This window comes from Canis lupus, chromosome 14 (genome assembly GCF_011100685.1).
Source record: "Canis lupus familiaris isolate Mischka breed German Shepherd chromosome 14, alternate assembly UU_Cfam_GSD_1.0, whole genome shotgun sequence".
Lineage (NCBI taxonomy): Eukaryota > Metazoa > Chordata > Mammalia > Carnivora > Canidae > Canis > Canis lupus.
In genome coordinates, this window is record NC_049235.1 from 23,099,331 (window position 1) to 23,114,223 (window position 14,893).

Here is a 14,893-nt window from a genome sequence, read left to right on the forward strand (position 1 = left end):
ACTTTTAGAGTTAATTCATAATAATCAAAGCATGTAGTACTTACCTTCTCTTCAAATAAGATATCCTAGGAGGGAAAAAAGAATAAAATATTAACTCGATTCATGGTTCTGCTTTCAGCTTCTTATTAGTCTTAATTATTCCCTATGGGATATGAAATTTCCAGGAAGGACAGTAATTCAGCTTTTTAACCTTGTAAAAGCAATAGAGCCTACCAGCCAACCACTCCAGGAACACTTTGAGCCATATAATAAGAGGCATGAAGGGCACTAACATTAAAAATTATTCTATTTTCTAGGAACTTTATCCTGTTGCACTCTGTGTTCTATCTTTTGTTTCCTTTATCAGCTCTCTAAACTCCATAATTTGGCTACAAGCTTATTCAGTCCTAACAAAAATTTCTCATTTTTACTTATAGACACCTAGAACACATAATTGTGTGTTTTCTCTTCTTTTGTTTTTCCATCCCTATACATACATGCATTTGTTTTTCAGCATTAAAGCATTAATTTTAGAGTGATCATTTCATATCATGAAATAAGCCTTTGAAGTCAGTCAGGTCCAACCTCTAATTTTGCCCTTAAGAGACATAGGTCTGCAGTGCTGTATGTAACTTGCCCAAGGTCACACACTTGACTGAGCCACTTCACCAAGTTCAAGTGCTACTTTATACTTACACACAAATTAATTAATCAGAATATTTTTCAAAACTCCTTTAAATCCATGATTTTGGAGAAATCACAATCTGATTTTTGTCTAACATCTAGGCCTCCCTAACCTACTTCCACTTAATGGGTGTTACTTGACAACTGAACTGAAGGCCATGTCTGAAGCCAAACACAGGAAAGAAATTAACCTCTGCTTACAGATAGAATTATTGCTTTCATAACATGGAAACTATGTGTCAGATTGATGTTTTATGACTGAATCTCAAGAGTTAATTTGCATTTGATAAAACAAAAATGGAAGTAAAAAGCACTAAAATATTTGTTACAAGATATTAAAAATGAAGATAAGTCAGACTTGTGCCTTTATGGAGGAACCCACATCTTTTTAGTTTTATTTTTACTTTACCTTTATTTCCATATAAACTGATAATACGGAGGGAAGATATAGCAAAATGCTTTTAAGTGGCCCTAATGATTTAATGGGAGCAAAAATTAGGCCAGGAATTGTCAACCAAGGTTTTCATTCGGTGACCACCATTAACTAGCTGTGTGGCCTTGGACAAGTCACATAATCCTTCTAGGTCATTTTTCACATATATGAAAAACAAGAGAGTTTGACTATGTGGTCCCAGGGGTTGTAAAACTCTGGCCACTGAGGCCATCCAGAAACTTCAGAGTCTTACCTATGGCCTTCTTTCCTTCTCTCCCTCCCATTCACTCCCCACTTCAATGATTTAAAATAACTAGACAATGTAAATCCAGACTGAAGGCACGTGAGATACTTGTGTCTTTATGAACTAGAAAGTCATGTGAAGAAATGGGAATTCAAATGTCCTAACAGTCTTAGTGTACAATGGCATTTACCCTCTTCTAAACATTTGGCTGTGCCTATAAACCTGAAGATGTGTGTGCTCTATTTCTAGGCTGCCCAGGACAAGTCCTTGTTCCCACCAATTATTCTGACCTTTCTTGCAGTCATATCTTAGGAAAATTCTTGTACTTCCTATATATTTCAGAATTTATTATATTTAATAGTGAAAAATTGGAATTTGGAAATAATATTCATCAATATTAGAATGCATCAATAAACAAAACATTATTCAACAGTTAAGATGAATGCATTGGATGTACATATTTAAACATAGAAAATTTTCCAAAGACACTGAGTGAAAAAGGTAGTTGCAGATGGATATACAGAATATGATCCAAATTATAAAAATATTTAAAACACATGTAAGAAGTTTAGTTTTTCTAAGAGGGAGAGAAGAAAAGAAATTTGAAGAGAATTTAAGAGACAAAAACAACTAATAATTCAAGTCAAATTGTAATATTCGAAAACAACTACTGAATAAAGAAAACTTCAAAGTTTTGTCACCTTACAACCCTTTTATGATAAGCAACATCCTTCTATTAGCCAATATCAGTTTTTAAATTCATGAATTTAGCTGCTACTATGCCTGATGTATAATTTTACATGTCTTTCAGCTTTTCCTTTGAGAATTTAATTTCTGCTTTGTACATGAACTCTTTAAAAACATGTGCCATGAGGCTTAAAACCATAACAGCATAACAAATATTGAAACTCATTTGATTTTGCATTTGCTGGAATTTATATTCCTAAGGAAACAAAAATGGACCCAAGACGGCACAATAGATGAGACTGTTTCACACAAAGAACAAAGTTCTGTCCCCAAGGGCACTTATAGTCTATAAGCCCCAGGACAGAACACACAGCAAGCAGAGTGGGAGATCCCAGACTGGGTGGGGAGGTGGTTAACAAGGCAGTTTCTTGAAATAGGTGGGTTTTCTGGATAATTTCCAAGAGAGGAATGCCAAAGACCAACTCACTGATGGAATGCTACTCTGTATGTTAAAGGTTATGAAGAGAAAAGTCATAAAGACTAGTGTGGGCAATAAGACAAAGGAAGCAGTGAGGAGAACCATTTAGAAAGAGTGGATGAAAGGACCCATGTGGGGGGAACTGGACACCTTGGGATGTAGTGAGTACTTTCACTTAGGCTGAGAGGCAGGTTATGTGGAGTACACCTGAGGGAACATGATCAAAGCCATAGAGAAGGGCACATTAGTTAGGATCTGGGTGGATACTGTGATCTAACTAGAGAGGACAAATAGAGAAAAGACCTCCTCAGAGCAAGAGAAGGTGTATTTTATTAATGGAGGAAGAGTTTTATGATGGCATATATGTGAAAGAAGAGGGCTAGGATGAAACTGCCAATTTTGTGAATGAGTATGAGTATGAGAAGAAGACAGAGGAACTGTGAGGTGTCACTGTTGAAGCGTCAACATTACTGGCACAATAACAAAGGGGATGAGAATAAAGAGATTAGTAGGCAAGGATTACAAACTCTACAACAAAAAATATTTGCAGCTTAATATACCAGCCAAATAGTCACCATAAAATCTCTTCTAAAAGACCAACTAATATTTATGGACATCGAGTTGGAATTATTTTTTTGGTTTTGATACTGTTATGTAAATCATAATAAAATAGTATTAAACATTTTACATACATTTTACATAACCTTTTCAATGTGTAATCATCAGATCTCTCTTGGGATATTCAGAACTGAAATTTTTCATGGGAGTTCTTACATGATACTTTCTACTAGAGATGCCAAGGAGTTGGTCATGATTCTTTGATTTGTCTTGGCTCCTGCAAGATGTATTCATTGTGGGCACTCATGTCCGTTAAAATTCAACTAAGTCGGCTCCGCAACAACAAAAATAAACTTCTGATACAAAAAATAGCCCAGTTGAATTCCAAAATCATTATGCTGGGTATGAGAACTCTGACAGAAAAAGAGTACACACTACATAAGCTTACTTATATAAAAGCCTAGAAAGGGTACACTAATCTGGAGTGACAAAAATCAGATCAGGAGCTTAGAGACAAGGGAAGAATATCTTACAAAGAGGCATGAAGAAATCTGAGGGTGCCAGAAATGTATACTGTGTTAGTGGTTTCATGAATATATACATCTAGCAAAACTTAAATAGATGCAGTTTTGTACTTAAACTATACCTAATTAATTTATTTTAGAAAGTCAACCACATAATTATTTCAAAGTGAAAAGTTTAAGAATTCAACTAAAAACGTAATAGAAATAGATTAGAGGAGGAACTTTTCCAAAGGCCTGACCAAGAGTCAAGTTCTGCCTCCTACACAGTGGCGATTTGAAACACTGAAGCTTAGTATAATGTTCTTTGAAGGGGCTAATAGGCCCTTTGGATGTTGGAAGTGTTTAGAAAGCAGCGTCTCCTAAGAAGTGGCTTGTTCATAGAGTTTCCATCTGAACAAACAAGCTGAAGTCACAGGATGCTGAGGAAGAGCAGGGTCGTTGGGACATTTGGTCATTCTCTGGTTTCCTCAGAAACGAACAAATAGTCCTGCTTCAAGTCTACAGCCAAGACCCCGTGTTCTGAGTTGGTCAGGAGCTCTCTGTGAGGAGAGAGTATCTGGACCAAGTAGGAATCTCCTGGGCCTACACAACTGTCCAAACAAGGAGCTTCTATAGTCAGCAATTGGCAACTCATTATCTCAATTCCAGTGTTCTCTCCTGCACATGCTGGAAACTGCTGTTTCAAGTTAGTGGTAAGGACTGATTAAATTATGGCACAGCCAGCTCTAGGCAGTTAGCTAGGCATCTCCTGCACATTTCCCTTTTATTTGAAGGGGATGCTCAGGGTGAGCACTCACCTTAAGCACCCTGGGGGCCAAATCCATCATCTCTAGGGAAGGCAGAGCTCTCCCAATCTACCCTGAATGTCCATGGAAAAGAGGCTAGAAACAATATAACTTTGGAGGAGGGATGTTGCTAAACTGTTCCAAGGCAGTTCTGACTGAGAAAACCTTAAAACATAGTTATTATTTTCCCCTTTCAATATAATTTCACAGGGTCAAGCATGAAGACTCCAGGGCCTTTGCCTATTCTTACATTTTCAACTATAAAGATAATATAGTACCTACATCATGTCATAAACATTTAATAAAATAAAATATGTAAAGTGTTCAGAACAATGCCTAGTACACAGAGCACTCAAGGTGTGATAATTATTATTTAGATTTTAAAAAGTCAGTGTCTCATGCCAAAAGCAACAATTGCAAGAATAACTTACAAAGTAATATTTTATAGTTAATATTGATTTGTAAGTTATAAGAGAAATGTTAGGAAAAGGATTGGGGAAGGGACAAAAGGGGCAAAAAAAATCTCTGAAACAAGGCTGAGTTTTTTTGCAACCTATAGAAAACAGCCATATAAAATGCTCAGTACCTAAAGGACACACTTGCCTTGCTCTCTTCTCAAGAAACCAAAGAAAATCAATATTTTTAAGAAAATCAATTTTTAACACTTAACAAATCAACCACTTTTTCTCCAGGAGTTTTCTTCTTGAGAAACACTGTAAAGAAGGATTTTATTTTCATTGCTTTGCCTTGTGTTTTCCTGAGCAGAAAGAATCTCACACACAGCTGAGCAATCAACAAAGAAAAGCATTAACTCAACTAATCAGCCCAATCAAATAGCACTCACTGATCTGCAGAGAGAAACTCTAGGGTGACTGCTAGCCACAAGTGATTTTAAATTGGGTAGGCTTGCTAATGTCTAAGAACAAGGACATAATAAAAAAGAAAGAAAGAAAGTCTAAGAACTTTGCTTGAGTAGCATAATAGAACAGTAGGTGAGACATTGAGTCAAAATATTTCTGCAGATGTTAAATGGGAAAAAACCAACTTAGTACAAATACAGCAGACCACAAGTTGGCCACAAAGTGAATATAAGTCAGCAATGCTCATGATCCCAGGATGTATAAACAAGAGCCTGAAGTGTATGATTGGAAAGTAATTCTTCCAAAATCCTCAGCATTGACTGCTATAAAGGTAGGAATGCAATTCCAGAGCATGAGCCTTGTACTTTCCCAGTTTATCTGGTATAAACTATCAAGAAGGTGGAGAGAGACTTCAGAAAGATTCTCCTAGCTATTTCCAAGGTGAATCCTTTTTCTTTCATCTTTCTGACTCAGTACCTAATCTTTACAGACTTTGTAATTAATGTATCATAATATGACTGGAAATATATATATATAATCAACTCATTAGGGGTACCTGGGTGGCTCAGTGGTTCAGCATCTGCCTTTGGCTCCGGTCGTGACCCCAGGATCCTGGGATTGAGTCCTGCGTAGGACTCCCTATGGGGAGCCTGCTTCTCCCCCTGCCTATGTCACTGCCTCTCTCTCTCTGTGTCTTTCATGAGTAAATAAATAAAATCTTAAAAAAAAAAAAAACTCATTAGATACCTACCAGGCGATCACGAATTTTATCTGCAAGGGTTGGATCACTTAACAGTAGAATGGGTTCACTGGGTGGATCCCCAGATATCAAACGAAGTTTGGCTTCATTGACTACAGTGGAAAGTCCAATGGTGATAAATAATATTCCTGCAGTTCTGGCATCTTCAGAAATACTCTGGACATCTGGATTCTTTGGATGGTCAATGCCATCGGTCATCAGCAAAGCCACTTTCACACCATCTTTACGCCCTTCTCTCTTAAGTAGCATAGTGGCATTGGAGATGGCATAATAAGAGAAGGTGCCTTGGCCAATGAAATTCATAGACTTGACCTTCTGTTTAAAAGTCTGCAGATCCTTCCAAGAGGAAAAAGGTGGATCAATTTGGACAGAGCTGCTAAACTGAAGCGCTGCCAGTTTGATGTCGTATTTCAAGAAGCCAACTGGGGTCAACTGGAAAACCTTGTCACTCAAGCTATTCACAAAATCTTTCTGTTTATCAAAGAGGGCAATTTTAGAACTTTCAGAGCTGTCCACAATGAAGACAACATCTATGAAGCAAGTAGAGTCTGAAATAGAACAAATAAGTTAGGCAAAATATTTGTTCCTACTCATGAAATTACTTTGCATAACAAAAGCCCTGAAGTAATGTGATGTGTATGGTTTTGTTGTTGTTTTGTTTTGCTGTTTTTGTTTTTGTTTTGAGAGGAGAGGAGAGGGGAGTGAAAAAGAGAAGCATCTTGTAGATACAGCTAAAGCTGTGAAGAACTATATCTCTTTCCAAATCTATAAATTATTTGCTTCTTGTAAAATCATGTAAATCAAAAGTAAATGAATAAGCAAAAATTCCATGTATTTTTAAGTGTCTTTAAAGCCTGTTTAAATATTCAACAAATATATGTATATATATTTAATTTTATTTCTTTCTTTTGAGAGGAGGAGGAAGGGGCAGAAACAGAGAGAGAGAGAGAATATCAATCAGACTCCACACTGAGCCTGAAGCCTGATATAGGGCTTGATCTCACTACCCCAAGATCATGACCTGAGCCAAAATCAAGAGTCAGATGCTTACCCGACTGAGTCATCCAGGCATCCCAGAATTCAACAGATATTGGGCAAAGTTGTCTAGAAGTAAATAGTGCTCTGCCTAATTCTCAGGTTGTGTGTCACAATTGTGAGGTCCCATCTTGTTTTGGCGGTTGTTTTTTTGCTTGTTTTTAGCTTTTTTGAAATCAAGGGAGAAAATGACTATCCACATCACATTATAGCAATGAGGGAAAAGAAACATAAAAGCAGATAACTTAAGTTTGAATTCTAGCTCTTAGCCATTAATTTGCCTTTTGGCCTTGGATGTGCCACTTAATGTCTCTGGGCCTCAATTTATCTATGAGAGTGGCAGTGTCTGTCATTCCCATTTCACAAAACTACAGTGAGGCAAATGAAATAAGGGCTCTAAAATATCTGATGTTTTTGTAAGTATGCTCTATAAGTATATAGCATATATTATTATTATATTAAAATAGAATATTACATATGTTTTTATATATATGGTTTGCTATCTACATCAACTGCTACTTGGAAAAATTCATATTAGCATCCTAACAGGCTAAAACTAATCACTAAAAACAGAAACAGGGGATCCCTGGGTGGCTCAGTGGTTTAGCACCTGCCCTCCATCCAGGCCATGATCCTAGAGTCCCGAGATAGAGTCCCGCATCAGGCTCCCTGCATGGAGCCTGCTTCTCCCTCTGCCTGTGTCTCTGCCTCTCTCTCTCTCTCTCTGTCTGTCTCTTATGAATAAATAAACAAAATCTTTAAATAAATAAAATTAAAAAAAAAAACAGAAACAGAACATTTTTATTTACCCTGGAGATCATTTTTCCTTGCAAATAAATTGGATTTTGATCCTTTCTTTCTTTGTCCATATATTGTTTGGTTCATAAAAGCTGGCAAAAGCAGGAGATAGAAGACAAAATGTCTGTTCCACATTATGATAGATGGTGAAAAGTCATCTGTCTTGTAGCACCTTTAACAGAAAAAATCGGTTACAAATACTTTTGCAAAATACAGTGTCTGCTATTTTAAACTTCAAGCCAGCAGAATTGAAAACTGGCATGTGACAGGAGAAAAGGGTTTTCATTTATGTTTGCAGAAGAACATCCACATTGAGATTTTAAAAGATTCTAATCCAAGTAAATCATGGCACCACAACCAAACATTTACTAGTGAATAGTTCTTTTTTTTTTTTTTTTTAAGATTTTATTTATTTGTTCATGAGAGACACACAGAGAGAGCCAGAGACATAGGCAGAGGGAGATTCAGGCTCTCTGCAGGAAGACTTATGTGGGACTGGATCCCAGGACCCCAGGATCATGACCTCAGGTGAAGGCAGACACTCAACCACTGAGCCACCCAGGCACCCCTGCTAGTGAATTTTTCTATATAGTCAAAGAATTACATCCAAGTAATCTGAATTTCCCATTTTATTATGGTTAGCAGAGAGTGGGGAAAGCCTTTTAAAAACACTTCAGTCTCACTCTATACGATGACTTTGTTTCAAGCACAGGGTCTGTTTTGACATTTCCACATTCTTCAAGGTGATATCAGATTGCTACATCATTGTTTCATTATGACCAATTCCTGATCATCTCAATATTTTCACAGAGTTAGAGAGAACCACCATCATTGCAGTGTTATTAATACATGCACAATTTTAGTGAGTTCAAAAGGCTAGTCAAAAATGGAATCGCCCTTCCCATTCCCATAGAACACCATCTCTCTTTTGTACTCTTACTTGGAAACTTCATCAACAGAGCTCCAAGCTGGACCATAGCTGCATTCATATATAATGAATCAAAAGAGTATGAGAACAAAAATTATAGACTTGCTCAGAAAGAAACACTGTTCTTCTCGTGAAGAACTGATGGACAGAAATGACACTTGAAATCAGGAAACACTTCCTCTGAACGTTCCTGTGAAACATTTTTCTGGGTAGATTAACAACGAAAAATCTAATCCTGTATTAAAATCTACAGCCGTCTTCATCTCTCAATATGTGCAGTTCTATACCAAATGACTTTTAAACTCACGGGCTTCCCTGGCAAGAGGAAACTCATGAGGGGCTAGCTCAGTATACTTGAGAAATAACAAGAAAGCTTTTTTTTAAATCAACATTCTGCATGGTTTGGAAATGCTTTCCTTCTTAAACTATACTGACTTCAGAAGTTCTGGAAAAGGAAATCACATTTTCCTTCACTTTGCCTTTAGGGAATGGGAACTGGGAAATCATAAGCATGATTTTTCCAGGCTCAAATAAGAGATAGAAATATATGCAAAGGCAGTGGGAAATGAAATGGATGACTAGTTCTTTCGTACAAGCCAGATTGAGAAACCCAAAAAGGAATCAAATCTGAGGGGTTGAGGATGAACCAATGGATGGCTCCATGCTGTAATTTGCTTCTCAATAACATTCTCTAGCAGAAAACTTATTAAGTTGACTTTGTATCAGTATAGCCAAGAACCTCTGTTGACAAGTGCATCAAGTGCAATTGACCAAATGTCAACTGTTCTTCAGATCAGGTATGCTAAGATGTGAAGATGTGGGTGTTTAAAAAAGAAAAAGAACAAGAAGTTTGCTGGGGAAACAGAATACATAAAGGACATCCTTCCCCAAGTAATTCTTTGTTAACCAAAGAGAAGAATACAGAAGGATGTACAAGTTTAACTCTGAAGACTAGTGTAAGAATAAGGCTATGTAGCAGAACACAGCTGCTGGAGCATTTTCAGGGGGGAAGGCAGGAGAAATAACATTATCTCCCTAGTATTACACATAACTTTTCTCTTGTTGAGCTCATACCATAAGCAGGTCACAGAAGTTATGGAAATAAGAGGCTGAGAATTTAATTTCATTGAAAATAGGAGAGATTTAACAAGCTACATAATCAATACGACTCTTAAAAAATCTAATGAAGGTGATTCCCCTGCATGATCCTGAGCAGAAAACCACTTTCTCCTCATTTGTAGGCCTCATTTTTGGGCTGTAGAAATGCTGTCTTTAAATAAAGGCTTGTGTTTCCTAAAACTAAGGACCTGCTCATATAGTTTTTTTTGCATATAATCATGAATTCATACCTGAAGCTTTGTATATATAATAAGTTGTTCACTATCACAACTTATTCATTAACACTAATCATTGTCCCATATTTCATTACTATTTGCTCTGATATTTTTTATCTAGCTCGACCAAAGCAGTCTTGCTTTTGCCCTCTCTTTACTGCTATTAGCCAGAGGACACCCTTATATCTTTGGGTTTTTAGTCCTACTACCATCCTAAAATCTTTCTTCTATATTAGTTTGGCACCTTGAGAGCACACTCATTTCTAACCATTTTTGCCATGTTTTATTTTGCCTCAGTTTTAAATAATTCTTACCTTTCTCTCACTTATATATAACACAAAAATAGATTTCTGGGGAAAAAGACCATTAGTTAAATAAAGGAAACATAAACTTCTATGTTCACTATAAGTTACATTTTTATAAATGCAGAAACAATGATTATCTTTAATCAAATGCCATATATTTGCCTTTTTTGCCTAAAATTTATTTTGGGTAAATACTAGAATCAATAAATCCAAAAGACTTTATATTTTGGGATTTTTCAAAAATAAAATTCTTTCAACACAGTTTAAAATTGTATTCACAGTATTTATATCTCATTTGTTTCACAGAAAGATAAAATTATCAAATGAAGACTTTATTCAAATTGCCAAACTAGCCAAATTATAAAATATTCTGTGATCAATACTGAGTTATAAAAATATGTTCCAAATTAATAAAAAGAGTTTCCAAAAGACATTAATATCATTGCAATTCTAGGTAGTAGACTGCAAATTAAAAATCAATTTTAAGCTTTGAAAAAATTTTTAAACATCTACATTTGAATAATTATTTAAACTTTCTAATAATTAATTTAAAGTAATAGCAGAGGATAGAAAATTTTGATAAGCTTTCTTCACATAAGTAGGTAAAGCTTTTAGTCTTCCACAGTGCCTCAGTGGTACTATCTGATTTCAAGTGATTAAAATAAAACAGTTATGTCTTACCTTATAAAGTTTGTCAAACAGGAATTAAAGACTGATTAAGCAAATGTCAACAGCAAGGACCATTGTTGGGGATGGAGTTGGCTATTTGATATTGTTCTTTTCTGTAGAAATAAAAATTGTCTTTGGTCTTGGAAGTTTTGCAATCTTTTATTTGAGTTTATTAGCCTAAGTTAAAGCAAGAGTGGTCAGGCACTTGGCCAGGGTGCAAGATCTGGGTGGGATCAGTAAGTAGTTTAAAGGAACAGTATCCTCTCAGAACAAATCTGTGTTCTCTAGACTGTTAAAAAAATAACTTGAGCAGATTTCCAACATTTTAGGCATTTATTGACAGCCTGCTATTTCTTATTCCATGTCCTCCTTCTATGTCTACGTTTCTTTGCCTGGAGTGTGCTTTGTGTGATACTGGTTCTGAACAGCTCTGTGAGGGAGTACAGGTGACAACAGGCTCAGATGCAAAACTGATTTTTGAAATTTTTCATAATCAAAAATTGATATAATATACAGTGAAAGAGTGATCTGAATTTAGCTCTGGTTCTGTCTCTTATATGGGGACCTCAGTCTTCCATTTATGAAATGAGGGAGTGAATTTAATTAGCTATCAAGATCCTTCCAAACTATAACACGAGAGCTAGGTTTACAGTGCTCAACATTCCGAGCTCTCTGTCCCAGGAAGATAGTCACTCAAGTGGCTTTATTCTCTTTATTTCTAGTTTCTACCTCGTGGTTATGACCTATGTTAAGTCGATGTTTACCAGTGCAAAACATACTGCAGAGAAGGCACTCCACTCCTAGACAACTAATAGGCTTCTCAGCAAACTGCCTCCAAGATAGAGTACCAAGCTGATCAGAGATAGCAATATAAACATTCATGTCATAATTTATAATCAGCCTTCTTAGGAAAGCACTTTGACATTTACAGATCTGCTTATTGTAATAATAATAGCTTCCATTTTGTGAACACTTCACCAGGTTCGAGGCACTGTGCTAAGTGCTTTGTACACATTATGGCACTTAGCCCTCCCAAAGCACCACCACCTACATACAATAAGTGCTGTAAGATTTCACGTTTTGAGGATGAGGATGTTGAGGATGAGATGAGTGAGGTAACTTTCCCACTGTCATACTAATGCTAGAGAATGCCAGAATGATATCTTAACTCAGATGTATCTGACCCCTTAGCCTCACTTACAACAACTGCATCATTAAATTTCTTATCTGTGTGAATGTTCATGTTTTTATTGTCTCTGCACCATAACACAGTTTTTGAGGAACTGAGCAAATTTTGTGAGGCTTCATTAACAGAAAGAAAAAACAGTGGGTATCATGCAGAAGCACAAATGGAATTTCCCAAGAAGCAACCACATATATACTTAAATAGCCCATGAATGTTAGCCACACTTAACACTTTTGTGAAATGAGAATCCATGGACAAGGAAGTGCCATTTTTGTGGATGTTCATCTCTCTTTTTTCTTGGGGTAGAGTACAACCTCCTGAATAACATACCTGAAAGAAGCAAACAGGTAACTCCTGAAGGGGAGATATGGACTAAAGCCCTCCTGATTTGGAACTGTTCTGACTGAAGTTGGGGATGGGTTGGAGTCCTGCCTGCACATCCTTTTCCTTCCATCCCCCCAAGTCAAATAGGGTAACCAGAACCCAGAGTTTTCCTCCTTTCATTCTCGGAGTGGCAATCAGCACTAAGCTGATTAGGTAGATGACTCCAAAGAAAATCTTTTGTCCTGTCCATTTATATAAGGCAATTTGCTTTGCACCCAAAGAAACAGGATACCACGGGTGAATACTGCAGTCTTGAATGGTCTCAAATTAGTGTGCAATTGGACATACATAGTCCAAATAAGAATGCACAGATAATGATGATGATTCCAAGTCAACTTGGGGTCCATGCCTTTCTGACAGTTGTTCTGTAGCAAAGTCTTTTTTTTTTTTTTTTTTTTTTAGAGTCTTCATTATGCCTTTATTATTTCTTACAGGGAGCCTACCTCCTTTATACACCCACTTGACAACATCTACCTTAATACCTCTAATTTTTCCCATTACTTGCAGTGTACAGTGTTGGCTATAGGAAAGTCTTCATAAAAGAAAAAAGAATGCTATTTTTGCTATTATTACTGTAATGGCCTAGAGTTTATCTTCGTGTTGCAGCTGGATATCTTTCATTAAAGATACACCCATTTGAGTGGTCTAGTCAGCCCATTTGGGATTATTAAGAATATCCAAAAAAAGGAAAATTTTTAAATAATTATCAAATTTCTAGAACTTAAGTGTTTTCAAGAAGATTAAGTAACTTACTATGCCACATTATATCAACCGTTTACAACTCTGGTTTACACAACATTCTCCCTAATTGAGGTAAGAGAGCCATCTGCTTTTCGAGTTACATCTAAATCATATAGTTTCTCCTGTGCAATAGTTTGTTTCTTCTGTCCTTTTAAATTCTTTACTAAAAGTAAACTATTCATGGATAAAGTTTACAGTGAAAGAGACCTGAGGTGAATTAATATTTTTACTATTTTGGGATATGAAAAATCTTTTAATCTAAAACTCTGCACAAATATATCTATTATTAATCATTATGTATTGTTTATATCCAGAACGATAGATTCTGAAATTACACCTATACAATTTTTAATGTACGTAATTTTAATTAGATGTTTTCCATTATGCTAATTAACCAAATTCTATGCTAATTGACCAAATTCAGAAATGCCAAATACACAAACTAGGACAGACCCTGAGTCTTGAGGGACTATTGGTCGAAAAAAGATATTTGGGCACCACCTTGTGGGCCTTTGTGGAAAAACACAGCATGAGAGTCCATTTACCTACTATCATTAAAAGATTAAAATACTTAATTGCCTATGATTCTGAACAGGTAGAGTGTCAGTTGCTCTCTACAAAATTTTCTGGGTCGAGGAATAAGAGAATAAGTCAAAGGTGTGACAAACTACTTTTATATATGAATCAAGAAACTAACATCTGATGAAATCTCAAATGCATTAACTCACATTTAGTTCCTCCTATATGTGAGGCATTGGATAGAAAACAACTAAGACCCAGGTCTCTTCAGCCCAGTGAAAGAGATAAGGAAGTAAAAGGCAATGGCAAATTTTACCAAAAATATTTGTTTAAGTAATCAAATGATGAACGCTGGTTAATGATACCATGTTGTTGTGTTTGGAGGCAAAGTGCACTGTTATCTGCAATTTGAATAAAGGCCTGGGTAGACAAATAAATACATGAGAGAGCAAATATGCCAGTTACAGACCGAATGTTAATCATGGAATCTAAATGGTGGATAGTGAGTTTATTTTATAAATCTGTCAACTTTTCTGTATGTTTGAAATTTTTTGTGACAAAATATTGGTTTAAAAAAACCCAAACAAGGCAGCCCCGGTGGCGCAGCAGTTTAGTGCCTACCTTCAGCCCAGGGTGTGATCCTGGAGACCCGGGATCGAGTCCCATGTCAGGCTCACTGCATGGAGCTTGCTTCTCTCTCTGCCTGTGTCTCTGCCTCTCTCTCTCTTTTGCTCTGTCTCTCATGAATAAATAAAATAAAATCTTTAAAAATAATTTTTAAAATAAAAATAAATAAATAAATAAATAAACCCAAACAAGTAATGACAACAAAATACAACAATATCTATAGAAGAGACATGTGAAGAGGCACCCAGTCCAGACTGTGACATGGAGCTTGGAAGTGCAGGGAGCAGAAGATAAGTAAGCATTTCTTTGTTGCCATGTTAAACGGTTTAGACTTTATCTTGAAAGCAACAAGGAGCCACTGAACAGTTTTAAGCA

At 36.2% G+C, this 14,893-nt stretch overlaps 1 protein-coding gene across 2 annotated transcripts in view; it reads right to left on the reverse strand.

The window, feature by feature from the left end:
- The window catches only part of COL28A1 (collagen type XXVIII alpha 1 chain), a 162,129-nt gene extending 150,899 nt beyond the window's left edge, over positions 1–11,230 (reverse strand). The window contains exons 1-4 of one of the 2 annotated variants that reach the window (XM_038556895.1): positions 11,074–11,230; positions 7,837–7,997; positions 5,984–6,540; positions 45–65 (exon numbers count right to left, since the gene is read on the reverse strand). In XM_038556895.1, coding sequence (XP_038412823.1) covers positions 45–65; positions 5,984–6,540; positions 7,837–7,960 — 702 coding nt within the window. In that variant the 5' untranslated portion in view covers positions 7,961–7,997; positions 11,074–11,230. The remainder of the gene's footprint in view (positions 1–44; positions 66–5,983; positions 6,541–7,836; positions 7,998–11,073) is intronic. The other variant, XM_038556896.1, reaches the window with a different exon arrangement.
- Positions 11,231–14,893: the final 3,663 nt, after the last annotated feature.